We start from the raw sequence: 26,941 nt of genomic DNA, 5'->3' as shown, positions 1-26,941 counted from the left end.
GAGCCAAGAGAGCGAACATTATATCTGAATTGTCAATATGTTGCATGATGGTGATTTTATGTGTTTATAGAATCAGGCCCTCAGAAAATGTTGCTCTGTGGCAGAATCCTAGTTAGCATGTAAAAGAAGCCAGATTGCTTAACCACAGTACCTTATAGATTATCTAAAATACATGATATACTTAGTGAAAAAGGAATGAGCTCACAGAGTAGGTACCTTTTCTAAAATACATTACAGAGAGAAGGCTGTTGGAAAAATAAACTGTTAGTAACTGTCTTTCCTGCCTCTTCTTTTCAGTTGTGGTGATTATGCTTGCCCTAGATTTTTTTTTACCCTTGGATTATTTCCATATCTCCTGACTTTCCAATGACTAGCTTGACTGAAAATAGAGAACCAAACTAGGTCTTCCCTGAGATGGAGGTTGATGAAATATTCATGTAACTAAATGCAACTCAAGGTGTACAGCTGTGATCAGAAGTGTTAGTGAAACAGTCATTTTCTGAATGACTTGAGTAAATGTTCAAGACTAAATTAAGTACAGGTGGTGGAGTAAACATTCCCTTTTCTTCCTTGCCAAAATATGTATAAAAGTTGTTTGCTAAACATGAACTAAAATGAAGTTCATTCACCTTTTATTCCTTTCTCCTTGTTTGCATCCTCCTGTTCCCATCTTACAGTTGGCTTGGATTGACTTCAGTAACGGTGTGTTACTGGAATAGACCAGTGGCTTGGAATTAGAGGATCATTCTGCTGTTGGGAAAGAGAATGTGAATTTTGGCATATGGAAGCGCAGGCCACAACTGTGGCAGTCAGGTGACAAGTTGTCACATTCACACAGTGATTACATTTTGTGTCTTTTAATACCAGTTGTTGATGTTTGTTTCCTCAGTTAAAAACTAAACTAAAATTATGCAGTGCTAGCTCAAACTTATTTTAAAATAGCACAGTGAAAAAGGAAAAGATGAGGCGTACAGTAAGCCCTCGAGATACACCCAATCAGGTTGCAGTGTCTCAGGTTAACATGACTGCCGCCTGACTCTTGCTGCCTCTGACAGGAGCTGTTTCCTGTCAGGGGTGGCAGCCATGAGTCAGGCTGCCATCCGTGACAGAAAGCTGCTTGCAGTGCTGGTTCTCCCAGATGGGAGAACTAGTGCCGCAAGCATCTGTCTGCACACTGGGCTCCTCAGCTGGCAGAAGCTGGGGGCCACATGGCTGCCTCCCAATTCCCCAAGCTGCCCCTCCCCCAACCCCTCCCCAGTTTACGCAAAATTTAATTAACGTGGAGATTGCCCAGTACTCAACCTCCATGTAAATCGAAAGATTACTGTACCTGCAAAACATCCTCTGTTGAAATGGCTAACCACATGGTGATCTGTGAGTACTTTTTCAGTTCATTGAACCTCTTCTCCCCCTTTTTTTAGTGGTCTCTCTATTTTATCTACTATTGTGCCTTGTCACCATAGATCCACAACAGTAAGATTTTTAGCATAGGGAGTCCAATTTTAATTCTCATTTGCACAGCAGCTATCACAGTGAAGTTCCGGTCCCTAAGCATTACATTAGACCCCCGATTTATGCAGGGGTTGCATTCTCGCAACCCCCACATAAGTCAAATTTCCCATGTAAGGGAGAGAGCCATGAAACTGATGAGGGCACCAGCCCTGGTCAGTTTCCTGGCTCCAAGGAGTGGAGGGAAGCCAAGGACCAAGTGGCAGCCTGGCTCCTGGATCCCCTCCCCTGGCAGGAGCCAGGAAACTGACCAGCACTGGTCAGTTTCCTGGCTCCCCCCTACTCTGGGAGCCAGATGCAGCTTCTCCCTGGCTTCCCCCAGCGGGGGGCGGGGGGGCGGGGAGTGCTATCGATTTGCACTTAATTTGCATTAAGGTGAGCTAAGCACAAATCGAAATCACGCATACTGGGGGATTACTGTACTGCAATATAAATAAAAACAGAATTAAGTAATCCTACAAATTTGTTCTAATAGGCTCATTCTAGGTTTTGTAATAGATTCTTTTTATATAAAATATTATTGGTACGTATGAGTGCTGTATACACCTAATATCAAAAGTATAAATGTTATCAGCAGTACCTCATGCTTGTTGGCTAATTTGGTTTGTAGAAGTAGCAAACTGTCCTGACCCGGTGTTGCTCAGATATTTAAGTAAGGGTGGTTTGTTTATTGTTTTTTTCTGTTTGGAAAGTAAAAAGAAAACATTTATGGTCTCCCTCTGTGCATGGCTTCTTGCCAGGTCTCAGGGCTTCTCTTCCCTTCTCCACGTGTGCCTTCTGCTGGACTCAAGGCTTCCCTGGGCGTGACAGAGAGCCACAGGGGCTGAGGGTTCCTGTCAGGAGGGAGACCTCAGCTCAGCAGCTGGCACAAGTGTGTCAGGTGGAGGAGGGACAGGGAGAAGATAGTCCTGGTGTCCAAGAGAGCAGCTGGGGCAGAGGGAGGTGATGGGCCAGGCCAGAGAGGACTCAGTGGAGGTGGTCAGCACTGTTTGTAGTCCCACGAGCACACATGGCTGAATAGGTGTGCCTGAAAATTTGTAGGGCACCCAAATTTTCGGGTGCCCTACAACAGCTGCTATGCTGTATATGCCTAAGGATGGCCTTGGCTGAGCTGCTCCTGTTTCAGATTGAGGCAGCAGTTGGAGCAGGCCTGGCATGGAGCAAGGGCCAAGACTTCTCACATCCATAATGTGGAGTTAACCCTATATCGCACACCCTGTCACACAATGGTTAATAACTCTCAGTGTTAATATGTTGTGCCAGATTTCTAATTTCAGTTTGTGTACCTTCAGCTTCCAGTCAGTGGTTCTTGTTATGCCTTTCTCCACTAGATTAAAGAATCTGTCAGTACCTGGTGATTTCTCCTCCGGAGAGTAATTATATACTGTAACCAAATCACCTCTGACTCTTCTTTTTGACATGTTTAGCAGATTGAGTGGTTTAAGTTCCTCTCAGAAAGGCATTTTGTCCAGCCTTCAAATCATTGTTTGTGGTTCATTTCTGGCCCACTCTCCAGTTTCACAACATCCTTTTAAAAATGTTGACCCCAGAACTCCATGCGGCATCACCAGTCACTCTTACCAATGCCATATACATTTAGCTTGCTAATTAACTGGATGTTTTAGTTATAAAATCACAGATTTAAATAATTGTTGTACAGGTTACATTTTTCAAAAAATGCAACAGTAGCAAAAGTTCATCTATTTGCATGGGCAAAAAATTCCATTATTGGAAACTCACTTGCTTACCTAAAACCCCAGCATGTGCATACACATTCTGCAGCTACGTTTTCAGAGGATTTGCTGTGTTCCATTGATCTCAGCTGTGTCCTATAGCAGGGCGTCCAGCAACCTTTCAGAGGCAGAGTGTCAAAATTTGACCTTTTGACCTCTGTGTACGCTCCAAAGTGCCACTGATGCTTTTTGAAGTCACTGATGTTCATAGTTACACCAGCGTCATTGATAAACAAATGATGATGCAGAGCTTTACGTTCAAGTGGTGGTTGGTAGCATTAGCTGGTCTTTTGTTAATCCACAGGTGGCATGGCTTTGAGTAAGCACCTGGCTGCATAGAAACAGTTGTAATTGTCCACTTGCCAGCCCCTCTAGGACAAGCAACTTTTTGAAAATCCTAGTAATCAGTAACGAGTAGTCAATGTCTTAACTATAGCCTCATATGTAATGGTACTAGGATGTAATTATGCATGCAGAAGGTCACTATACACACTTATGTGCCAACTCAGAAACATGAGTCATGCTGAATAAAAGAGCACTGTGTCTAAATTTTGTAGGTCTAGCTCTATATATCATTAGCTACAGGATATTGCTACAGCTTTATACATATAATATGCATGAGGGTGAATAAATATAATGGCATTGTAGCTTGTTTGGGGATCCCCCACTATTTTCCAGATTCATTCCTTTTCCCCCTTTGTGTGTTTCATGTAGAAGACCTGCTTTACTCTGGTAGTTCTTTAAACTGCAAGCAGGGGATAAACCCAAGAGGAGCAGCACCTTTCTGAAGTTTATATACTGATGCTTATTCCAGGTGTAGTACTGCTGAAGCATCTGACTGCTATGGAGAAGGTGGCAAAAAGCACTACTACACACAAAAATAAATGGAAGCGAGATGGGGGGGGGCTACATCTAGAATGCACTCTCCTTTCAGAGAAGGAATGCAAATGAGGGAGATCAAAAATGCAAATGAAGCCCTGATTTACAAATGTCATGCTTCATTTGCATAATCTTGCATGATCGCATTTCCAGAAAAGGCTTCTCTGAAAACAAAGACAGTCATTAGATAGGATTCCTTCTGAAAAAAGCCCTGCTTTCAAAAGAACTTCTCTTCCTGAAACAAAATATGATTTTTTTTTCCCAGGGATAAGGGGCTGGCAACAGAGGGGGTTTTTGCCAGCAGAACCACATCTACAGTGCTTGCTTTCTGCTGCAAATATGCAAATGAGCAGCCATTTGCAATTTTGTGAACCCTCATTTGTATCATGCTGCTGACAGACGGACTGAATCTAGATGCATCCTATGAGTTTATATGAAGCTGAAATAGAAATGCACTTTTCCATTAACAAAGAAAATAATGGCTGTCTTGTTGACCCTTTTAGCTGGGTGAGAGTCTAGAGGGCCTCTCAGTTGTGACAGCACTCATGGGCTAACATCATAATTTGCATAGGTATTGCTTTATATAAAATAAAAACTAATTTTGTTGGACTATATGCAATTATTTTAGCCTCAGATTGAAATTGGCAGGGCTGTAAAGATGTTATAATTTAAATGAGGGAGATTTTAAATCTCAGTTAATCATGTTGCAAAACCATTCAGTACAGGAAGAGTATGTTAAAACTACCTTAAAATTAACCCTGAGTGAACAGGTCAGAGTAACACTATGGGCTTGAAGTTTCTAACCACTACTGTGTTTAATGTCAAGCTGTTGCGTGAGAGTTTAGCTAAGAAACTCATATTTAAATTAATAAGTGGGGAGTGTCATTGCAAAATCCTCAAATGCTTTGGAAACTGACTTTTTCGTTTAGAGAAGAAAAACCCACATTACATGAGTGTCATACAAATAAAGCTAAATTTGAATTCAGCTCCTCCAAACAATGATTCACATAGGGTTTGCTGCTGACTAAGGACTAAGGCTAAACTTGCCAACAATGTCCCATCATTCATTCACCCTACACACAGTATTTAGCAAACAGTGTTTGTGGTACTACAGTGTACCAATGATCTCCTGCAGAGTCCTTATCTTTTTCGCAATCTGGATGCTCCTGATTCTGCAGCATACAAGACTAGAGTGCCACCAATGGAACAAACACAGGCAAACCCAAGCCTGCGTGGGCACCAATGCATAAATTTATGTTCCTCAAGTTCCACCTAAAAGTTACCATAAACTATAGGAGGACAACTAAAGCTTGGATCACCAATTCACAGAGCTGCTTCCTCTTCTGTACCATGGGTTTTCCCAAATTAGGAACACTTCAAGTATGGAAGTTTAAGTGTAAGTAAATGGGAGACCTATCTACCGAAGGGAGGCAGTTTCTAGCATTTTCTTACTGCAGAAGGTGGGTTACCTTTTTGAGTTTATAAACACACATTTCTCAAAAAGAGTCCTATGTGCATTCCAAGGCAAGCTGCATTTAAAGAAAAGCCCTCCTTTGATCTGTAGTATAGCCCTCTTTTTTTTTTTAACCAAATATTCTTCTCATTTGGTTCATATGGAATACCTGTCCCTTCTCCATTAAAGGTCTGCCAGCAGTGACACAGTTTTAGCACATTTGTGTCTGGATTAAATCCACTTCAGCACTGTAACTCCTAATCGGCACTCCCTGTTGACTGATGAAAGGTGGATCCCTACAGGCAGGAAGGATGCTAGAGGTCAAATAAGTGGTCTGCTGGCCAAACAAAAGCTTAAGAACGGGTTCAAAATTGAGAGTGAACATAAAGTAATAAAAGCTGCAAAGCAGTGCTCCCTCTCATTTTTTCCTTCCATGTGCAGAATAAAATTTGTTATGACCACCGAGGCATGTGCAGATGTGTACTACCAGTAGAAACAAATGCTGCTGGCTGTGGGAGCTCCACTAATCAACTGTGAAGCATTTGAACCTCTGCTGGACAACTGCCCTAGTGCTCAGCTAAGAGGGAATACTATTAAAAGGTATCAAAGTGGTAGCCGTGTTAGTCTGTATCTGCAAAAACAACAAGAAGCCCTGCGGCACCATATAGAATAACAGATATTTTGGAGCATAAGTTTTTGTCAGCAAAGACCCACTTTGAAGACTGACAGCTTATGTGTATAATATCCCACAAAAACTTACGTTCCAAAATATCTGTTAGTTTATAAGGTGCCATAGGACTTCTTGTTTTTACTGTTAAAAAGGTTTGCTATTTCCTTCTCTATTGCACCTCAAAAAAGGACAATTGCCCCATTGAAAGCCTCAAGAAAAGATGATAAAGGACAGGTTTCCCACCTCTGGACCATGTCTTCCCCCCACTAGAGCTTGGAGAGCTTGTGTAGAGGAAATTCCTATAACATTAACCAAGGACAGAAGAAAACTAACACCTTCTCTTTTTTATTTTGTGGAGTCAAACATAAAATCCCTAAGAGCATTCTCAGGCATGTCACATTTCCCTTGCTTCTCTACTCTACCTGGGAAATAACTTTTGCACAGTTGTTAGATGAATATACAGAACAAGTTGATTTTCACAGAGACTGTGGCAGTGATGCTGCCTTCGTTTGTGTTAGCAAATTATAATTATGAACTGCTTTCTTTTAGCTACCAAGACCACCTTGGAATAATTCTGTTATCCCAAGTCTGTTTCCTTGCTCTTCAGAGCAGACTGCAGAAAATAACGTTTTTTGAGGATGGAGGTTTGGGAAGTAGAGGTTATAGGGAAGCAGAAATGCAGAGAGGAGTCAAGAGGAGGAAGCAGACTTGAGGAGGATGTGGTGGTGATGAGGGAAGTGAGGGTCTGGTGGGGGAAGGTGGAGAAGAAGAGATTGGAGTGGGAAATAAAAGGCAATGATATGGGAGGAGGAGGATGTGAGAGACGCGCACGGTCCTGACACATGGTGGAGACGGAAATGGAGGACACACTCAGCTACTGGATTGGTGGGATGTGGGAGAGCAGCAGGGAGACCTTGAAACACAAGGGGATGGGAGGGTGGTGTACAAGGCACTTGTAGGGGGAATGGTGCCTCTTGGCCCACAAAAGCTGAAAATCTTGTGCCTTCCCTCTGTAATTTTAAGAAAATATTCAGCAGTCTTGTAGTCTATTTCGGAATGTTCTTGTCCAGCAGCTTAGCATCTGACAGACTAAGTACTATAATGACATCTTAGTCCAGAAGGACAAAATATTGCTTCATTGGGGTTTCCTTCAGCTTTTATAAGCCAAGGCAGAATATTCTACAAGTACCCCATTGGGCACTGCTGAGAAGTGATCCTGCTGCTATAGTCTTATATAGTAAACAATACTTCTGTTTGCGTGACCTTAGCAGGTGGAATTCAGTGTTACACATACAAGTTTCTTTGTTTACATGCTAACATGTTTTGTGCTACTTTCATTTTCTCTTTCGAGTTTTTATCATCTTGTATGTTTGACATTTTACCGTGTCTCTTTTGCTCACTATAGGCTCCAGTTTCAAAATTGAGACTTGTCTTATTTTTCTGCCCTCCAGGAACGATGTCAGGTTTCTTCAAATGGCTCTCATATATATGTATGTATGAATGTATATATGTATGTCTGTATTATTTGGCTGCAGAGTGTGTCTCATTTCTGATCCCATGAGGGATGGTCTTACTCCCACTTCCCCTAGCTATTGCTGATGTCAAAGCCTCATTCTTTTAGTGGCTGCAAAAAATGTGCGCTTTCAAATTACTGGCAAAATTCTGAGGCACGTTGGGGAATGCTACTTGTTCGATTATTCAGGTATCTGCTGTTTCTGGCACTTGATATTTCTCCAACACTAGATATTTTTTCCTGTGTAGATTTTTTTAATTTTAGAGGAATTCCTCAAAATCTGAGGTCATATTTATACTTTACCTGATATTCCTTGTGATATTTTTCCTTTGTCTTCTAGGGTCTACACAATAGCTGGGAGTTGTAATTCTCAACTAGGACAGACATATATGCAATAGCTTGTGTGCTGAAAATGGCAGTGTGACCATGTGAGTCATGAGTCCAAGTATGTGCCCAGTGCATCACCTGGTGGTTGTGGTGTTGGTATTTTTTTGTAAATCCAGGCTTCTTCTTTACTACAGGAGACAGTTTGGTGACAAATTATTTTATTTATATATGTATTGATTTATTTATTTAGTCTAAAATTTCTTCACTGTTATTCAGTGACTAGGGCAGCAAACTACTGCGTTAGAGAATGTAGGTTGTAAATTGGCTTCTGCCATTGGCCTCCTTTGTGATTCTGAGCCCATTCCTTTTTCTGTTCGCATTTTCCCACCTGTTAAATGGAGGTGATGCTTTCCTCTGTAAACTGATTTGAGATCTATGGATGAAATCTCTTTATATGAAAGCATACGTGTCAGCCATGTGCTTTATCTTAGGTCACATTGTTTTGTTAATTGTGCTTGAAGTATATTTAAAAGCCTGGCAGCCTTAAAACAGTGTGAAACAAAAAAAAATCTTCTCCAGCTATTCACACTGTGTTGTTTACGTTTTGTATTTCTCCTAGATTGGACGATGAAGAGTAGTCAAAAGTTTCAGTTCATATTTTCTATAAGTAACTTTCTCACGTGCTCACGTTCCAGTGCAAAAACTTAATACTGTAATTTGTTGGTTACAAACTCTGCAGAGGAATATATATTTTTGTTTTAGAAAAGGTTACTATTAGAAGCCTCACAAGAAATTAATTAAAACCGTTCTGTTAGTCTCTTTAGCTTAAGTTAAAGCTGTTTTTCATACCAGCTAAATTTTGGCTCAGATTCCTCTTGACACTACTCCTTACAGCTCTGAATTAAACACTCCTCTTTTTCTTCTTATATTGTGTTTTCATGGTGGATCGCACATTACTATCATAGATGATGTACACCCATTGTCCATTCTTAGCTTTCCTTTTCATGAAGTGTCCCCCATCCTTTCTGCTCAGACTCAGAGGAGCACCTTCTTGTATATAAGATAAAGAATGGAAAAAATTGAGAGGCAAGGGTTTTTGAAGATTTGCTTAATGTGTGAAAAATCCTGTGTGGCAACTGACTGCATAAGCCTGATTGACAGGTTGAGGAACTAGGGGACGCCATCTGTTCTGCATTGATGAACACAATACATAACAAATCTATTCATCAAAATGAGTAAACGTAAAGAATTAGAAGCATCAAAGATAAAGTTTAACTGGGGTATATGAGATGAGAAAATAGGTAAAGGCTTTCCACTGCCATAAAGAATAAATAAAACCTTGACCTAAAAATATACATCTAATAAAATGTGCACAATCAGCAGGAATATTAACTAAATATTGTCTTTGTTATATGCACAAACCTATTTATCTCTGGAGAGCGCCATTCGGATCTAAATTAGGTCATAAATATTTTGACAATTTCAGATTAGTAGCAAGAGGATACCATATAAAAAAGTACCACAAAGCACAGCATAATTCAGTCCACTGACTAGTAGTCTCTACCGAAGTAGCCATCACCCAGGAATAGGAGGGCTACTGAACCTCAGGGATGAAGTACGTGTAAAAATTCCCTCTTATATTTTAGGTCACTTACTGTGTAATTCTCACAAAGCTTTTTTTTTTTTCCCAGAGTATTTTTAAGTCATGTGTTAGCCAAGGATTAACACAATTCACTAAGCCAGAAGAGGTGGTACAACCCAAAACAGAAATCTGTTCAAAGATATAACTGTAGTGCTGAAAAAGGAAGGCATTATGACTGCAACGCACAATGCTAAAATAGGAGGTGAAGTTGGTGGAAAGGAAAATCATGAAGACAGATCACAAAGAGATAGGAGGAAGAGCATAGAATGGAAGGAGTTCAGTTGCCTTTGTTTGTAGATCATGGACACAGGAAATCAGAAAAAAGTGTTGATATATGGTTTTCAAAAACAAACAAAAAAGGGGACCAGACCTTGCTCTGCTCTGACAATGAATAAATATCCAAGCTACAATGTCATTTAAATAGCTCTCCTGAGATGAAATAAGGTAAATAAGCTGAACAGAAATCTTACAGCAGAAATATTCTCTGTCATCTTTCATTTTAATAACTAATTTGTTTTCCCTCATTTAACCCTTTCCCCACCTACCCATACATTACAACTTTTAGAAAAAGGCAGCTAATATATACAAAGTGATGTAGGTATATTGAGCAAGATTTTTTTTCAAAATTTTCATATTGGGGACTACATTGTATTAACCAGAGAACCTGTTCTTCAGACAGTTTTTCTCGTTTGCACTCACCTCACATTTCTATGGCAACTAAAGCAATTGCTTACCTGGAAAAGGAATAGTAAGCCCATACAACCTCAATTCAGCCCCCTCGTGTGTCTGCATTACAATACAGTCTTTAATTGCTTTGATTACTTGCTATTTTTTCCACAGGACCCCTGCTTCATTCATTGCACAGTTTGACCAGTGCTCATTGAATGAGCAGCTATTGTCTAAATTTTTTATCTTTATAGTTCCATGTGTCGTCAAACCTTATTCACTGCTCCGAGTATGGAATTATTTCTTTCCTTATGGGCTATTTATGGTGCTGATTGCTATAGTATCAAAGTGCTTCACAGTTAATTTATGTTCATAATACCTCTGTGAGATTGCGGGGCATGCTATTGTCTCCAATTTACAGGTGGGGAAATTAAGGTAAAAAGTTTTCATTAATTTTGCGTGCCCAATCTAAGAAGCCTGATTTCTCACAGTATGTAGCATTATATAGCACTATGGCTGTGTCTACATTAGCCAAAAACTTCAAAATGGCCATGCAAATGGCCATTTCACAGTTTACTAATGGAGCACTGAAATACATATTCAGCGCCTCATTAGCATGCGGGCGGCCGCGGCACTTCGAAATTGACGCAGCTCGCCACCGCGCGGCTCGTTCAGACGGGGCATCTTTTCAAAAGGACCCCGGCTACTTTGAAGTCCCCTTATTCCAATGAGCAGATGGGAATAAGGGAACTTTGAAGTAGCCGGGGTCCTTTCGAAAAGGAGCCCCGTCTGGATGAGCCACGCAGTGGTGAGCCACGTCAATTTTGAAGTGCCGCGGCCACCCGCATGCTAATGAGACACTGAATTTGCATTTCGGCACTTCATTAGTAAACTGCAAAATGGCCATTTGCGTGGCCATTTCGAAGTTTTTGGCTAGTGTAGACGTAGCCTGTATGTTCAAAGCACACCTCCCATTGACTTCATTGGCAGCTGTGAGTGCTCAATACTTCCGTAAATTATTCCACAGTCGTCTCAGGTTTGGCACCCAGAAACTGAGGAACGTACAATTAGTGATGCACCAGCAACATTTTAAATGACTTTCCCAGTATCACATGGAATCTCTGAGGCTGAGGCAGGGACACAGCCTTAATCATAAGCTCATTCTCTCTCCTCTGGCAGTCCCTTGTCTGATTGATTACACACCTCCAACTTTCCGTGACAAATGAGGCAGGGTCCTACACATAGCAGCTTAATTCGCTACCTACAACCCATTCATTCTCTGAGAGCAATCCATTCTGTGAAAAAAGTAGTATATGTAGTAGTAGTATAATTAAAGACCTTGATGCTCTGTTCTGTAGTTATTTAAAAAGCCATTTCCTAGTTTAGAAAAATTCTGTCCTGTGGAATCATACCAACTCTCAGCTAGGCTCATCAACATTGTTTTGATCTGAACGTCCACCTGACAGGTCTCTTCCACTTAGGTTAACTCAGTAACTGCTAATAGTAACAGAGAGGAAGCCGTGCTAGTGTATACACTATCAAAACAAAAAGCAGTCAAGTAGCACTTTAAAGACTAGCAAAATAGTTTATTAGGTGAGCTTTCATGGGACAGACGCACTTCTTCAGACCATAGCCAGACCGGAACATGATCTGAAGAAGTGGGTCTGTCCCACGAAATCTCGCCTAATAAACTATTTTGCTAGTCTTTAAAGTGCTACTTGACTGCTTTTTGTTTTGTCAGTAACTGCTAGCAGAAGTAGACTGTTCTCTTTTATGTGGACAAGGTGTAGCCCATGCACCTAGGTATGGATAACTGTCCCATGTAGTGGTACCTAGACCACTTCACAGAGCAAGAGTGTCTCCTGTACAGCCTAAGCTATGAGGCAACTGGCCTTTTGGTTGCGCTGTAGAGGTGCCTGCACTAAGCTCCAGAGGTCACAGGTTTGAGCCCCCCTTTGGGCAGTTACATGGCGCTGGACAGGGATGTGACATTTTTGCCAGTGAGGTTTGACAACAGAAAAATGTAGAAATCAAGGACTCCTGGTTTCCACTCTGGGCTCTGGATGAGAGTGTTCTCTAGTGATTACAGACAGTTCTGACCCTGTGACCCTAACCTGATCCTCCCTGGCTCCCATCAGACCCTGAGAGCCTTCTGTCCCTCTCCCACTCTTTTTCACATACCCCTTCCCCTGGCTCCTTACTGCCAGCTCCTATCCCATTCCACTTCAGTGTCTCCTACATATCTTCCCCTCAGTTCTTATTTCCACCTCTTTACCCACTCCTCTGCTTTCCAGCATTCCAGGTGGGCAGTTTCATCTCTCTCCTCCGTGCGGTCTAGGCATCAGCAAGAGGAACCAGGAGGAACAATTGAAGAGACAGTCTCTACAGCCCAGTATTAGCTTAGCCTTGCTGCAAACAGAATGTTCAGAGAATTTAAACCTCCATACTTTAAAAAAGTGTCTGCTGAGCCTTGGGATCTGTGACTTTTCCAGAGGCTTTTAACAAGCCCAAACATGGGTGAATAGTCAGAGAGTCAGTAAAAGGCACATCCATTATACCGGGGCAACTCTTTGCCAAATGTCAAGCTGCAAAATGTGGGGGGTGGGGTGATAGAGGTTCTCAGTCCAATGCCTGTAATAAATTTTAATATGAGCAAAACACTGTATTTTCCCTAATGTAATTTTTTTTAAATGACTAAACCGTATTGGGTGGTATTTCAGAGAAAACTTAGCTTAAGGCGGACACCCAGCATAGAAAATTTCAGTCTGACCTATTTTGTTCAGACTTACGGCAAAGCAACAGTCTCTTCCGTCTCTGATTCTAATAATAATTAAAGTAATTAGAAATAATGAAAAACCTTGTGAAATTTTCATGGTTTTCCTATTTCACTATTATTGTTCATTACCAAGATACTTAATTTTTTTTTTCTTTTAAAATTATCCTGTGCCCTGAGCCTGAGTCATCTAATAAGGTCAGAACTCCATGTTTTGGTTGTCACCACCTTAGTGGAATTCTTATATTATACACACTGGATAGTGCTATTCATGCAATGCTGCAGACAATGATGCCTAAGAAAAGTTTCTTGGTAGATGTAAACACATTAGTAATCAATGACTGGTAGTAACAGAGTGACTCTGCATAGAACAGTTCAGATGGGCTTGTGATGAAATTCAACAGTGTGTTAAGGTCTATTTGAAGAGGTTTTACGTTTCAGCGCCTTAGTATTAAAGAAGACTTATTATTACTTAGACTGCATTCTAAAATGTATTTGTTTAATAAAATGTTTTATTTCACAAAAATCAGAAAATAGTAATATCATGCCTTCCAAAAGTCCTTATTGTCTTAAGGGACCAAGTGGCAGTATTTTGCTTTAAGTCAGCCCATTGTTGATTAACCACTTACATTTATTGTTCTTTCTTCACTGTTCCACATCACAACATGAGCCACAGATGATTACTGTTGCTTTCATTTAGGAGAGTATTCTGCATACCTGAAACTCTAGAAGATATACACCTATCTCATAGAGCTAGCAGGGACCTTGAGATATCATCAAGTCCAGTCCCTACACTCACAGCAGGACCTGTCACCATCCAGTTCAGATTTTTTTTAATCTAACCTCTGTTATGATTTTGAAGGGCCCACTTCAGGATTGAGCTCATAACCCTTGGTTTACAAGGCTAATATATGAACCACTGAGCTATCCCCACACCTGATTGGACTGTGCTAGTGAAAAGACAGAAGGTTATGGCAAAGAGCCTCTTAACGCATAAATCTGTACGGCATATGTGCACATTTAATTTTTGGCATTTTACTTTTATGTGTTGTAGGATTGCATTGATGCAGGCTGGTGGGAAGGAGAACTCAATGGCAGGCGTGGAGTGTTTCCAGATAACTTTGTCAAGCTTCTTCCCTCTGATTTTGAAAAAGAGGTAAGTGTAATTTTTCCCTGTTTGGCTTTATCAAGTAGGATGAAATTTGAGCTGAAATTCTACTCTGGATTTCTGTGATTCATACAAGTTACACCTACAAAAACAAAAAAATGGTTAGGGAAAGTAGCATTGCTGAACAACAGCAATGCCTGTGATTGGATTGTTCATAGCTTGAGGTTGTATTTTGTAATACCTTGGATGGTGTTTTGCTGGCCCATAAAACCACTCATCCAGCCTCTACAGCCTTGTTCTTAATGCCCTCTGTGCCACATTCTCAGTTTATCTGAGACAGAATGACTAGATTGCATGGTGTAATTGGCTCAGGTTTTATGGTATAATGATGATCAGAAACATTAACGTGTCTACAGTGTGTGTGATACAGCATGAAACATTAGTCTACTGACTGCTTTTAGATAGATGTAATTTTGTCTTGCCAGGAGCCATAATTTAAAGCACTCATCTGGAAAGAAAAGGGTGAAACTGTAACATGTGTTTGAGAGGGGAAAGCTAAGCTTGTTTAATGAATTGTTTGCTTGTGCTCTGTCAAATCCATTATTTTAATAAAAAAACAACTAAGGTAAATTCTTTTTCCTACTGTTTTTGCTGCTGTTGCCCCATTTTCAGGAAACTCTTCTGTCCTCAGGTGATACCGTGAGCTTGTGATCAGGCTCTTGATTTATTGTTCAGAGTGATTATATAAATCATCGATGATGAAATCAAGACTCAGTTGCTCGCAAGGACTGATGATAAAATTGGATGCCAGATTAAATAACTTGAAAAGCTTGATAAAGAAATCAGAAAGCAACTCTTAGAAGCTACCATAATTATTGAATTTGAAGGTACAATTTATGGCTCTTGTGAGAGCAACAAAAACTTTCACAGAGTAAAATGTCAGTCCACATCAGAATGGATAGACTAGAATGTAGCATGAGGCCTGATAATGAAAAGAAGGTGATTTCTGGAACGCTGCATCTACAGTTGCATTCCTCTTTCGAAAGAGAAGAAGGGTTCTTTTGAAGATGGGGTTTACTTTCGAAAGAGACCCGTCTACACTACTTTTTTCTTTTGAAAGAAACTCTTTCAAAAGGAGAATATGGAAATGAGATGCTAGATGTGTAAATATGGCACCTCATTTGTGTTTTCAATTTCCCTCATTACATGCTTCTTTTGAAAGAGGAATGCAAGTGTAGACACAGTTGAAGAGTCAGCGAACCATGAAAAAATATACAAGGGTGAATTTTCAAACAATGTTTTAGAAGGAAAATGTTTCATCATATCCAGTGTTCATTCTACAGCCTTCTGTAGGAACTTCCTATGTCTCACAATCTCACAATGAATGGTATACTCTTTTGAATTTTAAAAGTAGACTCATGGTTCAAAGCATCATTAATATAATTTATATAAGAAATTGTACATATTTAAATACGCACATTGTTCCATCTCCTCTCTCTGTTCACATCAGACTTTAAGAAGGTTGATTATAAAAAAGATTGTTTCCTGCTTGTTACAGAATTGCAAAATATATGTTTGTCTGACCCTTCCACTCACACCTTAACTTTTTACTGCTTTCATTATTCTGTAAATGAGTATGATCACGCCTGAGAGCTTGCATACCGTCCAGAGCTAAAGTAATTTGCTATAGTCTTATCACATGACAACTGTAGACACACAGTAGAATTTGTAAATGCTCACTATTTCTGAAAATCAGGCCTAAATACAGAAATAGTTGCTCACCTTTAGGCATTCTAGTTTCACATTTTTTTACATCAGTAATTTACCTGAATGTCACAAAAAGTCTAACATCAGTAACATTCCCATGCTATAACTGCAAGCCTTCTTGGTAGATGGAGACTTAGATAACCTGCATTCAAAAATAAAACAGGTCCAATCAGTCCTATTTCTTGTTCAGCCAACTGCTCAGACAAACAAGTTTGCTTACATTTACAGGAGATAATGCTGCCCACTTCTTTTTTACAACCTCACCTGAACATGTGAACAGCGTATTGGCTTTGTTCCTCCTGCCCCTCACTGTTAGGCTGGAGCAGTGGGTGCCAGATTGGGTTTGGTGAAGTGGTGCTGTTGTAGCCAGCATTGCAAGATATTTATGTCCAGATGCAGTAAAGATTCATGTGTCCCTTTATGCTTTGATCACCATTGAGGGGAGCGGGTAAGAGGTAGTGAAGAACTGGGGAGTAGGGGAATAGGAAAGGGAGATGTGGTTGAAGGCATTGGGGAAAGAAACAGTGGGAAATCGAGGTTGCGGGGGAAGGGAGTGTAGTGGGGGAAGAGGCAGTAGGAAATTGGGGAGAGGGAGAAGAGGAAAGAGCATGGGGCAAAGGCCTCATGGGGGTAGAGAGCATTGGCGCCACTGGGTTCGGCTACTTCTATTCTCGGACATAACAGGTCATCAAAAACTAAGACTCTGCCATGGGTGCCAGAAAGAGAGCACCAGCAGCACTGCTCCAAGTCTCTGCCACTTGCACGAGGCAGCAGGCTCAGCACGGCACATGTCTAGGGCTGAGGCACAGCCCCACTCTTGTGCAGCACTGGAGAAAGCACCAAAGCAGTACCAGGACACCATTTTGCTTAAGCCTGTGGCACCAGAGTGCAGCTTGGCATCCAAACAGCTCTGTGAAGACTTGCCACCGAAGGCATACATGGCACCAGTCTCAGCACCTCCCCACTTGCCACACAGTAGCTACGTCTACACGTGAAGCCTACATCGAAGTAGCCTATTTCGATGTGGAGACATCGAAATAGGCTATTTCGATGAATAACGTCTACACGTCCTCCAGGGCTGGCAACGTCGAAGTTCAACATCGATGTTGCGCAGCACCACATCGAAATAGGCGCTGCGAGGGAACGTCTACATGCCAAAGTAGCACACATCGAAATAAGGGTGCCAGGCACAGCTGCAGACAGGGTCACAGGGCGGACTCAACAGCAAGCCGCTCCCTTAAAGGGCCCCTCCCAGACACAGTTGCACTAAACAGCACAAGATCCAGAGAGCCGACAACTGGTTGCAGACCCTGTGCATGCAGCACGGACCCCCAGCTGCAGCAGCAGCAGCCAGAAGCCCTGGGCTCAGGGCTGCCGCGCACGGTGACCATAGGTCCCCGCAGGGGCTGGAGAGAGAGCGTCTCTCAACCCCTCAGCTGATGGCTGCCATGGAGGACCCTGCAATTTCGATGTTGCGGGATGCGCAATGACTACACGTTCCCTACTTCGACGTTGAACGTCGAAGTAGGGCGATATTCCCATACCCTCATGGGGTTAGCGACTTCGATGTCTCGCCGCCTCACGTCGATGTTAACATCGAAATAGCGCCCAACACGTGTAGCCGTGACGGGCGCTATTTCGAAGTTAGTGCCACTACTTCGAAGTAGCGTGCACGTGTAGACACGGCTAGTGTGTCCCCAGTGCCACTTCCATCCCCATGCTCATCGAGGCGTTGGGGGTTCTCGCATGGCTCAGGGGCCAGACCACCCACTCCAAGAGGGAGCGGTTCCAACTGATGGAGTATCTTTTCATCACAGCACTCCAGCCCCATGCACTCCAGCTGGGAACACATGCCACCAGCAATAGCTAACCCACAGCCACCTCCACCAAGGTTCATGCATCACCATCCATACCCATAAGAGCCTGCTCCTCACTGGTCATGTTGTCAGTCACAGTCACTCTGCTCCTGTGCTCAGCTGGCACCACTGTGTCCAGGGACCACCCTGTGTCACCTCAGCTCACCATGTCAGTGACATATCCCTCCTTGCAGCATTCTGAGGCAGAGGACTCTGTCTGAGGGTGAACACAGGTCCCCAGTGTACCATTCCTCTTCTTCATGTGATGATGTGGTGATCTTGGTCTCGCCTCCCCCTACAGACGACTCATGGGCCTTTCAGGAGCTGTTTTGGTGGGTGGTCCATGCTCAGGAGAAGGAGCTTCAGGAGGTGCAGATCAAGCAGTACAGACTTGTCCACACACTTCAGCCCTCCCACCTCCTCCAGAATCGCACTGCCTGTGGATGAGGCAATAATGGATCCCACAAATGTCATCTGGCAGATGCTGGCATCCATTGCTCCCACCAACAAGAGGGCAGGCAAGAGTTATTTTGTGGCCTCCAAGGATGCAGAGTTTTTATTCACCCATCCACAACCAAATCACTGGTGGCCGATGTGGTCCATAGCAAGTCTAAGTCCTTCAGTTCCATTCCTTAGGACAAGGTGAGCAAGATGTGGGACTTCATGGGGCACAGAGTCTACTCTTCGGGCACATTGCTCCCGCAGGTGGCAAACTACACAGCCATGCTGGTCAACTATGACCACCTCTGTTATTCTAAGCTGCAAGTGCTGGTCCCCTACTTGCTGGAGCAGCAACTCCTGGCCCTCATAAAAGTATTACAAGAAAGGCACATCATCACCCGTACAGCCCTCCAGTCTGCAATGGACATAGCAGACACAGCAGCTAGAGTCACAGCCTCCACTGTGGTCATGAGGCTCTAACCCTTGGAGGTCCCCAAAAACCTTCAGCAGAAGATAAAGGACCTCCTGCTCGATAAGCAACACCTGTTCACAGAAAAGACCAATGAGGTTTCACATTCAGTGAAGTATTCTCATGCCACACTGTATATGTTGGAGATGTATACCCTCCCCTTAAGGCTGCCTCAATAGCTCCTTAACAAAGACCCTGGGATCGGTTCCAACAGTAGCCACAGTGCTACAAACACTGCCAACGACACAGGTTTCAGTGGCACAAACCTCAGTGGCAGCAGAATCACCAATCCGCGGCATCCCACCCTCAGCAGCCTAAGCAGCAGTGTTGAGTGTTTGGTTGGGAGCCTGTGAGCTCTTCCCACTCTGGCTATCTCAAAGCCTGGTTGCTACCATTTTCACCACTCCCTCCACCTCTTTTCCCATCATTGGGCCACCATTATTCTGGACAATTGGGTCCTTGAGCTAGTGGCTACCCCCTACCCTGTCCCTCTTCAGGGATCCTTTTCACAAGAATCTGCTTGAGCAAGAGGTACAGCACCTCCTTCATCTGGGCACAGTTCAGTTGGTCCCAGAGAAGTTTCAGTGCATGGGAGTTCTTCTCCATGTACTTCTTAACCCAGAAAAAGAATAGGGAGTGGAGGCCCAACCTTGATGTCCAGAGGCTCAACAAATATGTCCTCTATTGACATTTCAAGGTGGTGACTCATGACCATTATCCCAGCACTGGACAAAGAAGGCTGCCTCTTGGCTCTGAACCTACAGGATAGTTATTTCCACATCACAATCCACCCAGTGCACAGGCACTTTCTCCATTTTATGGTGGGGTCCCATCACTACCAATACCAAGTCCTTCCATTTGGGCTCTCAACCATGCCCAGGATGTTCTCCAAAACTCTATCAGTCATAGGTGCCCTACTATGACGTCACAGGTTGATTATCTTCCTGTATCTGGACGATTGTCTCATAAAATGGCCCTCATCTCCAGAGGTATGTCACATGGTAAGTGTCACCACAGACCTCCTGCTCAGCCTTGGCTTCCACATAAACTACAAGAGGTCCACGCTTCAACTCATTCAATCTCTAGAGTTCATCAGGGCCCACATAAATATTACCACCACCAGGGCCACTCTCACTGTTCAGAGATTCCAGGCCCTGCATGAACACATCCTGGTGCTGCCACTGTCTCCCACTGTTATGGTGAGTGTGTGCCTGAAGCTGCTGGGTCACATGGCTGCCATCACGTACGTGGTCAGGCTGACCAGATTGCACATGCAGTCCCTCCAGTCCTGGCTGGCCACGTGCTGTCCAAATCAGTAGCTGTCCCATCACGCATTCTCGCCTCCCTTCAGTGGTGGACATGTCTGGACAACATGCTCATTGGACTGACCTTCCACCAACCACCCCATCTATTACCCTAAGTACAGAGGCCTCCCTTATGGGATGGGGTGCCCATGTAGGTTGTCTTTGGTCCAGGACAAATCGTGAGCTTCACCTTCACCAAGCAAGCACACCACATCAATCTGCTGAAGCTCAGGAGAATCTGCTATGCTTGCCAGCATTTCTGCTGGCACCTTGCTTACAGAACTGTGAACATCCCAACAGACAACACCATATGCATGCATTTTATCAACCATCACAGTGGGGTTCAGTCCTTGTCCCTGTGCACAGAAGCCATAAAATTTTGGATCCATTGCCTTCAGCACCACATCACTCCGGTAGCTACATATCTCCCCAGGGTACTGAACGTTACTGCGGATGCCCTCAGTCACTCGTTCAGTAATCAAACATAGAAAGTCTTAGTACTTGTGCTTGAAGATGTTCTTCACGAATGTGATAACCATATATTGGCAAATGACTAAGGCTAAGTCTATACTACGGGAAATAATTCTATTTCAGATATGCAATTCTAGCCATGGTATTTGCATAGCTAGAAGTGATGTATCAAAATTTACTTATTTCCCTAGTGAAGAACTAACCTCTATGCTCTCACGTCGACCTCCCTTATTCAGTGCAATAGCGTGGAGTACTGCTGTCAGCTGCTGACCCCAGAGATTGATTTTGCCACGTCTTCACCAGAGACACAAAATCAAACTCCAGGTCAATCTTCTGCTTAGTATAGACAAGCCCTAATTGTAACCTCTTGAGTATTTCCTGTGTCCTACATTTATATTTCAACATAGTGTACGAGACACATTTCAGCTCCTGGATTGCCTATACATTTTTCAAAATGGCTTTGGATGTATACAAGATTAAATCTTAATTGCCAAGACTCTTTCAGTATCCAAAAGGCATTTGTTTTAACTGAGTGTGAGCCACCTAATGCTGATCTTTTTTCTGAAAGAGATTTCAAGTATAAAAAAAGTAGTGGCATATTATTTCTCAATTACATTTTATTCTTGCAAAGTCTTTCAAATGAATTTAATACTTGTGAAATGTGTGATTGACAGGACACATAATTCTCATTTGAAGTAGTATCTGATTGCATCAAACCTTCCTATGAGTTCAAGTGTTTACAAGGAATCTGTTTTCTGCTTTTCCTTGATTTTAGAGACCTAAGAAACCACCACCTCCAACAGCTCCTGTCATTAAACAGGGATCAGGTACGGTATTAATGCTTTTATTTAACATACTCAGAGTGATAGCCATGTTAGTCTGTAGGTTCACAAAAAACAAGCAGTCCTGTAGCACCTTTAAGACAAGCAAATTTATTTATTAAGTAATGAGTTTTCATGGGTCAAGGAAACACATTCTATACAGAATAGTAACAAAGAGGGAGCCATGCTACTCTATATACTATCAACACAAAAAAGCAGTCAAGTAGCACTTTAAAGACTAACAAAATAATTTATTAGGTGAACTTTCGTGGGACAGACCCACTTCTTCAGTCTGTTCTGGTCTGGCTATGGTCTGAAGAAGTGGGTCTGTCCCATGAAAGCTCACCTAATAAATTATTTTGTGAGTCTTTAAAGTGCTACTTGACTGCTTTTTTGTTTTGATTCTATACAGAGTGCAGTTTAAATATGTTTTAAATCTCTTATCCCCCTGCTGTGGAAAATGAGGAAGATACCTGCATTATTTTTTATCAATGTTATATGTGTACTTCATTGTACTGCTTGATGATGTTCTGATTACACGAAGTTAAATCAAATGCGGTTGTTAGGGAAAACAAGCAAGAAAACGGAGGTGCATATTCATATTGTTCTCTGGGTAAGAAAACTGTAACCATGTAAGAATGAGCCATGGTCAAATGCAGTTAACAAAAATGTGTTTTACCTCTAGTGTAGATAAGACTTAAGGGTAAATTTTTAAAAAGTGACTGAGTTTCTGTGAAACATACACAACTGAGTTTCTTAAACTGTTTTTGAAAGTTTTAGATAGCCTTAAACACAGAATTCAAATTGTGTTTAGGTCAAAACCACAATTCAGAATGAATGGGATGGTCTCAAAGGCCTTGTCAGCATTAATTACTTTCCACCAAAAATTTCCCAGTAGTTATCACAGTGACTCAAGCACAAGTGACAACAATGGATTTTAACCAGTGTGTTTTATATTGCTCACCTCTTGGTTAAAAATCCACAGGCTGCTCTATAGTAGCATTTCCAACATTACCTACTACCATTGGGAAATTTATGGTAAATAGTCTAGTCAGGGTTTTCTTATCTATTGTTATGTGCTCCAAGTTTGTGTTTCAGTTCACTAGTATATGTGGTTGTGAATCAAGGGACTGTAATTTAAAGTTAACTCAGGCATGAAATTGTTTCTGTTTGTTTAGTCATGCCAATAGCTACTTTCGTGCTTTGTATTGAGACACTTAAAAAGAGATTTAATTTTAAGATTGATTCTTTGTTATTCAGATGGTCTGCCAGACTCATTGCTCATGAAGAGCAGTATAACTCTGCCATCTAGTGGTGGTTGCATTGTTTAAAAAATGAGCACTCCTTGATCCACAAAAGAAATTGTAATCAAACAATATGTTTTGAAAACACTCTGTAAAGATTGTATGTCTGCCTACATCCCTGCTTGAGGTTTCCTTTCTGTAAAATGGGGAGAACAGTAATTTCAAAGCACGAGCGACTTATCACAATAGACTTGCAAAATAGATATTATGCACTCTTTTTCAAAATGAAAATTGAGGCACGGAGAAATTAAATGACTTGCTGGCAGTCACTTAAATTGAGGGCAAAAGTCAAGAAAAATCTCAGATGTTTCAGGATTCTGGTTCCAAACCCAATCTATCAACAGCACCGTGCTAAGCCATGCCCGCAAGAATGCCTAGGTAATGCCTGTGTAATATTTCAAGGCTGAACAGTGCTGGACTTGTTTTGAATGAATGTCTCCTGCCATCAACCATTGGGCGGAATCTCTATTTTACTAACATGACGTTGTATTTTACCAGTTTTAGGATGAGGCTGATTCTGCTATTGAGGGTTTTGAATAAACGCCTGGTTGGATATGATATTAAAAATTAGATCCTGAACTATTAATTGCATGCTAAATAATTAAAAATCCATCTATTCTATTCTTGATAATAGAAAAATAGCACAGAGCAGAATCATAATCAACATGTTTAGAATTAGCCCTTGTCTGTATTCCAGATTAAGGCCTGGTTCTATTTTTTATTGTAGTATAACTGGAACTTTAGCTATATCACCAAATTGTGCTTGAGATGGGAGCGTGTATTAATCATGCCTAGAAGCCTTGGCCAGCTGCATCCATGTGGTAGCTTCCTCTCTCCACCCCTCCCCACCTCTTCCATGCACAGTGGTTTAAAACCCTTTGTCAGTACTAAAATTTCGTATTAAATTTATATAATCCCTGAGGTTAGAGTTGCTAGCAGTAGCATCTTTCTCTGGTGGGGTGGGCAATAAATGACCTGCAGGCTAGAAACAGTTTGCTGGGGTTGGCCCCTGGAGGTTGCCAGCACTTTATTTACCTGCCTTTCTGCAGGTATAGCCACCTCTGGCTTATTGCCCATACCTGTTCAATGTGATGTAAAAGGGTAATGTATGCATCTGCCAGTTTAATAATTCTTACAGGCATGATAAGCTATCCAAGTGTTGCCTGTCTTGAATAGAGCAGTTAAAGGGAAACAATGGCCAGTAGCCACCACTAATGAGGACCATTAGCATTGATGAGCTGTGTGTGTTAAGGACCATCTGCAAGTATTGTATTGCTGTATTCAGAAAATGTAAATGTGCTTGAGTGCTTCATGATGCCCAGTGAAACCAGATGAACAAAATGAAAAGTGCCACGTGCCCATTTTGGACACTGCTAAGCTAACTGGTTCTAATACCTTGGAGTTGGCCAATGAAAGAAAGCCAAAATCTATTATAATAGTTCTTATAAATAGGGACCTATCAAATTCATGGCTGTGAAGAACACATCATGAACTGTGAAATCTCGTCTTCCCCATGAAATCCTGTCATTTGTGAGATCTTTGCCATCTGCTGCACAGATTTCATGAGAGAGACCAGCATTTCTCAAATCTGGGGTCCTGACCCAGAAGGGGTTGGGTGGAGGGGTTGCAAGATGATGGTAGAGGGTTTGTAGTATTGGTATTGCTCCCCCACACTTGTGCACTGCTAAAAAAAAAAAAAAGCAGTCTAGTAGCACTTTAAAGACTAGCAAAATAGTTTATTATGTGAGCTTTCGTGGGAGAGACCCACTTCTTCAGACCATAGCCAGACCAGAGTCTGTTCTGGTCTGGCTATGGTCTGAAGAAGTGGGTCTGTCCCACGAAAGCTCACCTAATAAACTATTTTGTTAGTTTTTAAAGTGCTACTTGACTGCTTTTTGTTTTGATAGCGTATAGACTAGCACGGCTCCCTCTCTGTTACTATTGTGCACTGCTGTTAGAGCTGTGTGTTTCAGTTCTAAGTATTTGAACTGAAGCTTGTCTACACCAGGAATTTTTTGCTAAAGCTTGCCACTGTTGCTTATCTCCATTTCTGAGAGCACCAGTGTAGACAAGATGCTGGCGGTCACTGTTCTGTTGAACACTGTATGGCATAGACTTGTCCTGAGCAAGTATAGGCAAGACAGTCCTTTAAAAAGTCAGCAATCTCCCAGAGCCCTGCCATTGCTTGTGCTCCTAGCATTGTAAACATTTGTGGAAATGAACTGTTGGGAATAAGAATACAAAAGGCAATGCCGTCCAAAGCTGCCAGCCTGGCCCTGCTCACACTCCACTCACAATTTCTGCTCCCCTTCAGTGCATCTCCTTCAGCCCTGCCGAGTCTGAAGCCATGTCACCAGCCTGGCTGGGGCTGTGCACTGCCCATGCTCTGAGGTCAAGGAGGCTGCTCACCATGGACCTTTCAGGTCCAGGGGGACTGTGACTCTCCAGGGACGAGAGCCCACCTTCCCGATTCTCCGTGGAAGGCTGGATGGAGCTGCGTGTTGCACGTTATCAGCCCCCACCCCCCATTTTCCCACCTGGGACCGTGGAAGGCTAGGGCTACATGCCACCTGTTGTCCTTCTGCCCCGTGCTCCCTCCAGGACCAGGGAAAACTGGGGTGATGCACCACCTGCCCTCGCTCTCCTCTGTGCCTCCCCTAGCCCTAGGTTCACCCACTGCCTGTGTTATAATCCCCCTTTAGCTTTGAATCATATTTAAAATTATTCTTAAACACAAACTCTGCTTTATTTGTGCTAAGCATTTTTATACAGCATAATAAATTAATAAATTGGTTATTCAACTATGTGGAATTATTTTCTTACTGTCAAAAAAAATGCTCTTGAATTGACTTACGCCACAGAACTTTTCTATCCACTGAATTATTTTTTCAGTCTAACATAGATACAGAGTTGAAGGGTTGTAAAATTTAATTTTCTGACTCCCTCATATTTGGAATGGAACAATTGTGTGCACATTTCACAAAATATTCTGCAGTTTCATTTTACAAGTGCCTGCTCTCCTGAAGTGTATAGGCATAACATTTGGCATGTGTTTGTGATATAAATCATTTTAATTGAAAAAATGAGTTAATTTTTAGTTTGTGTGAAAATTTCAATACTAGGCAATCAAAAAATCAAAAGAGGGTGGGCAAATTTTAAACGTGTATCTTTTTTCATTGTTTACAGATATCTTTTTTACAAAATCCTGAATTCTCTCTTCTTTAACAGGTACCACAGACAGAAAACATGAAATCAAAAAGGTACCTCCTGAACGGCCAGAATGTCTTCCTAATCGAACAGAGGAGAAAGGTATGAAACGGGCATCTAAGGCTGCTGTTCGTAGAGTGATAAATTGAGAAGCAGCTTGTTTCAAAATTTTCATTTTCCAGTCAGTAGATAGATTTAATTAAGTGTATCCTGTAGATGTTTATTTCCAACTCCCATGTGCATATGATTATATTGATATTGCAAGGTCCTGTAATTGCTTCTGTGATAATTTCTGGGACAAGAATAAGGGAATCACACTGAGTTTCATATATATTGAATTATAGCTAGTGCTGTAGTATTATATACATTTTTATAGATTTGCACTTCTTCTGTTGGCCTTTGGCTAGGAGGCTTGAGGGTTTTTTTAGATTTCCATGGCGATTTGTTAAATTATTAAACTGACCAGGTTTAATTCCTTGCTATGCCTCTGTAGCATATATTAAGGGAAGTAGCCAGAGGCTGAATGCCACAGGTTAAACATAAGTGAAAAAAGCACACTCTGGATCAACATATTAACACCCAAGACAGGATCAACTCTTCCATGGACCTAGGCTGTTAGATTTTGTGGTGCCTCCTAGACTCTGTGGTGGATCCAAAATGAGAGGTTTCAGATTGCAGAAGGAGGCTGTGGATTGAGATTGGATGCAGGAGGGGTTAGTGCTCTGACTGGCAGTGCAGATGTTGGGGATGAGGCATTTGAGGTGCAGGAGGTGCTCCGTGCTGGGACCAAGGATTTTGGAGTGCAGGAGAATGCTCGCTCCCATTGACACCAGTACTGCCCCAAATTGAGAAAAGTAGCCAGAATCAGCGGGAGAGCAGCCCCCACTGACCTTATTGCATGCTAGATGCAGCAGTAAGGGTTTGTCTACATGAGCACAAATCTTCGAAATGGCCATGCTAATGGCCATTTTGAAGATTACTAATGAGGCGCTGAATTGAATATTCAGCGCCTCATTAGCATTAGGACA

General features: G+C 42.1%; 1 protein-coding gene across 6 annotated transcripts in view; it reads left to right on the top strand.

Moving 5' to 3' along the window:
• The window catches only part of SH3KBP1 (SH3 domain containing kinase binding protein 1), a 335,142-nt gene that overhangs the window by 270,273 nt on the left and 37,928 nt on the right, over positions 1-26,941 (top strand). For all 6 annotated transcript variants that reach the window (XR_012643836.1, XM_074983363.1, XM_074983365.1 and 3 more), the window contains 3 exons: positions 14,220-14,321; positions 21,357-21,408; positions 25,935-26,015. Coding sequence is in view for 5 of the 6 variants with exons in the window: in XM_074983363.1 (XP_074839464.1) it covers positions 14,220-14,321; positions 21,357-21,408; positions 25,935-26,015 (235 nt within the window). In the remaining variant the exon portion in view is untranslated. The remainder of the gene's footprint in view (positions 1-14,219; positions 14,322-21,356; positions 21,409-25,934; positions 26,016-26,941) is intronic.

The sequence above is a fragment of the Carettochelys insculpta genome, chromosome 1, assembly GCF_033958435.1.
Source record: "Carettochelys insculpta isolate YL-2023 chromosome 1, ASM3395843v1, whole genome shotgun sequence".
Classification (NCBI taxonomy): Eukaryota; Metazoa; Chordata; order Testudines; family Carettochelyidae; genus Carettochelys; species Carettochelys insculpta.
Note: the sequence above shows the minus strand (reverse complement) of the source record. Positions and strands in the feature narration are given on the sequence as shown.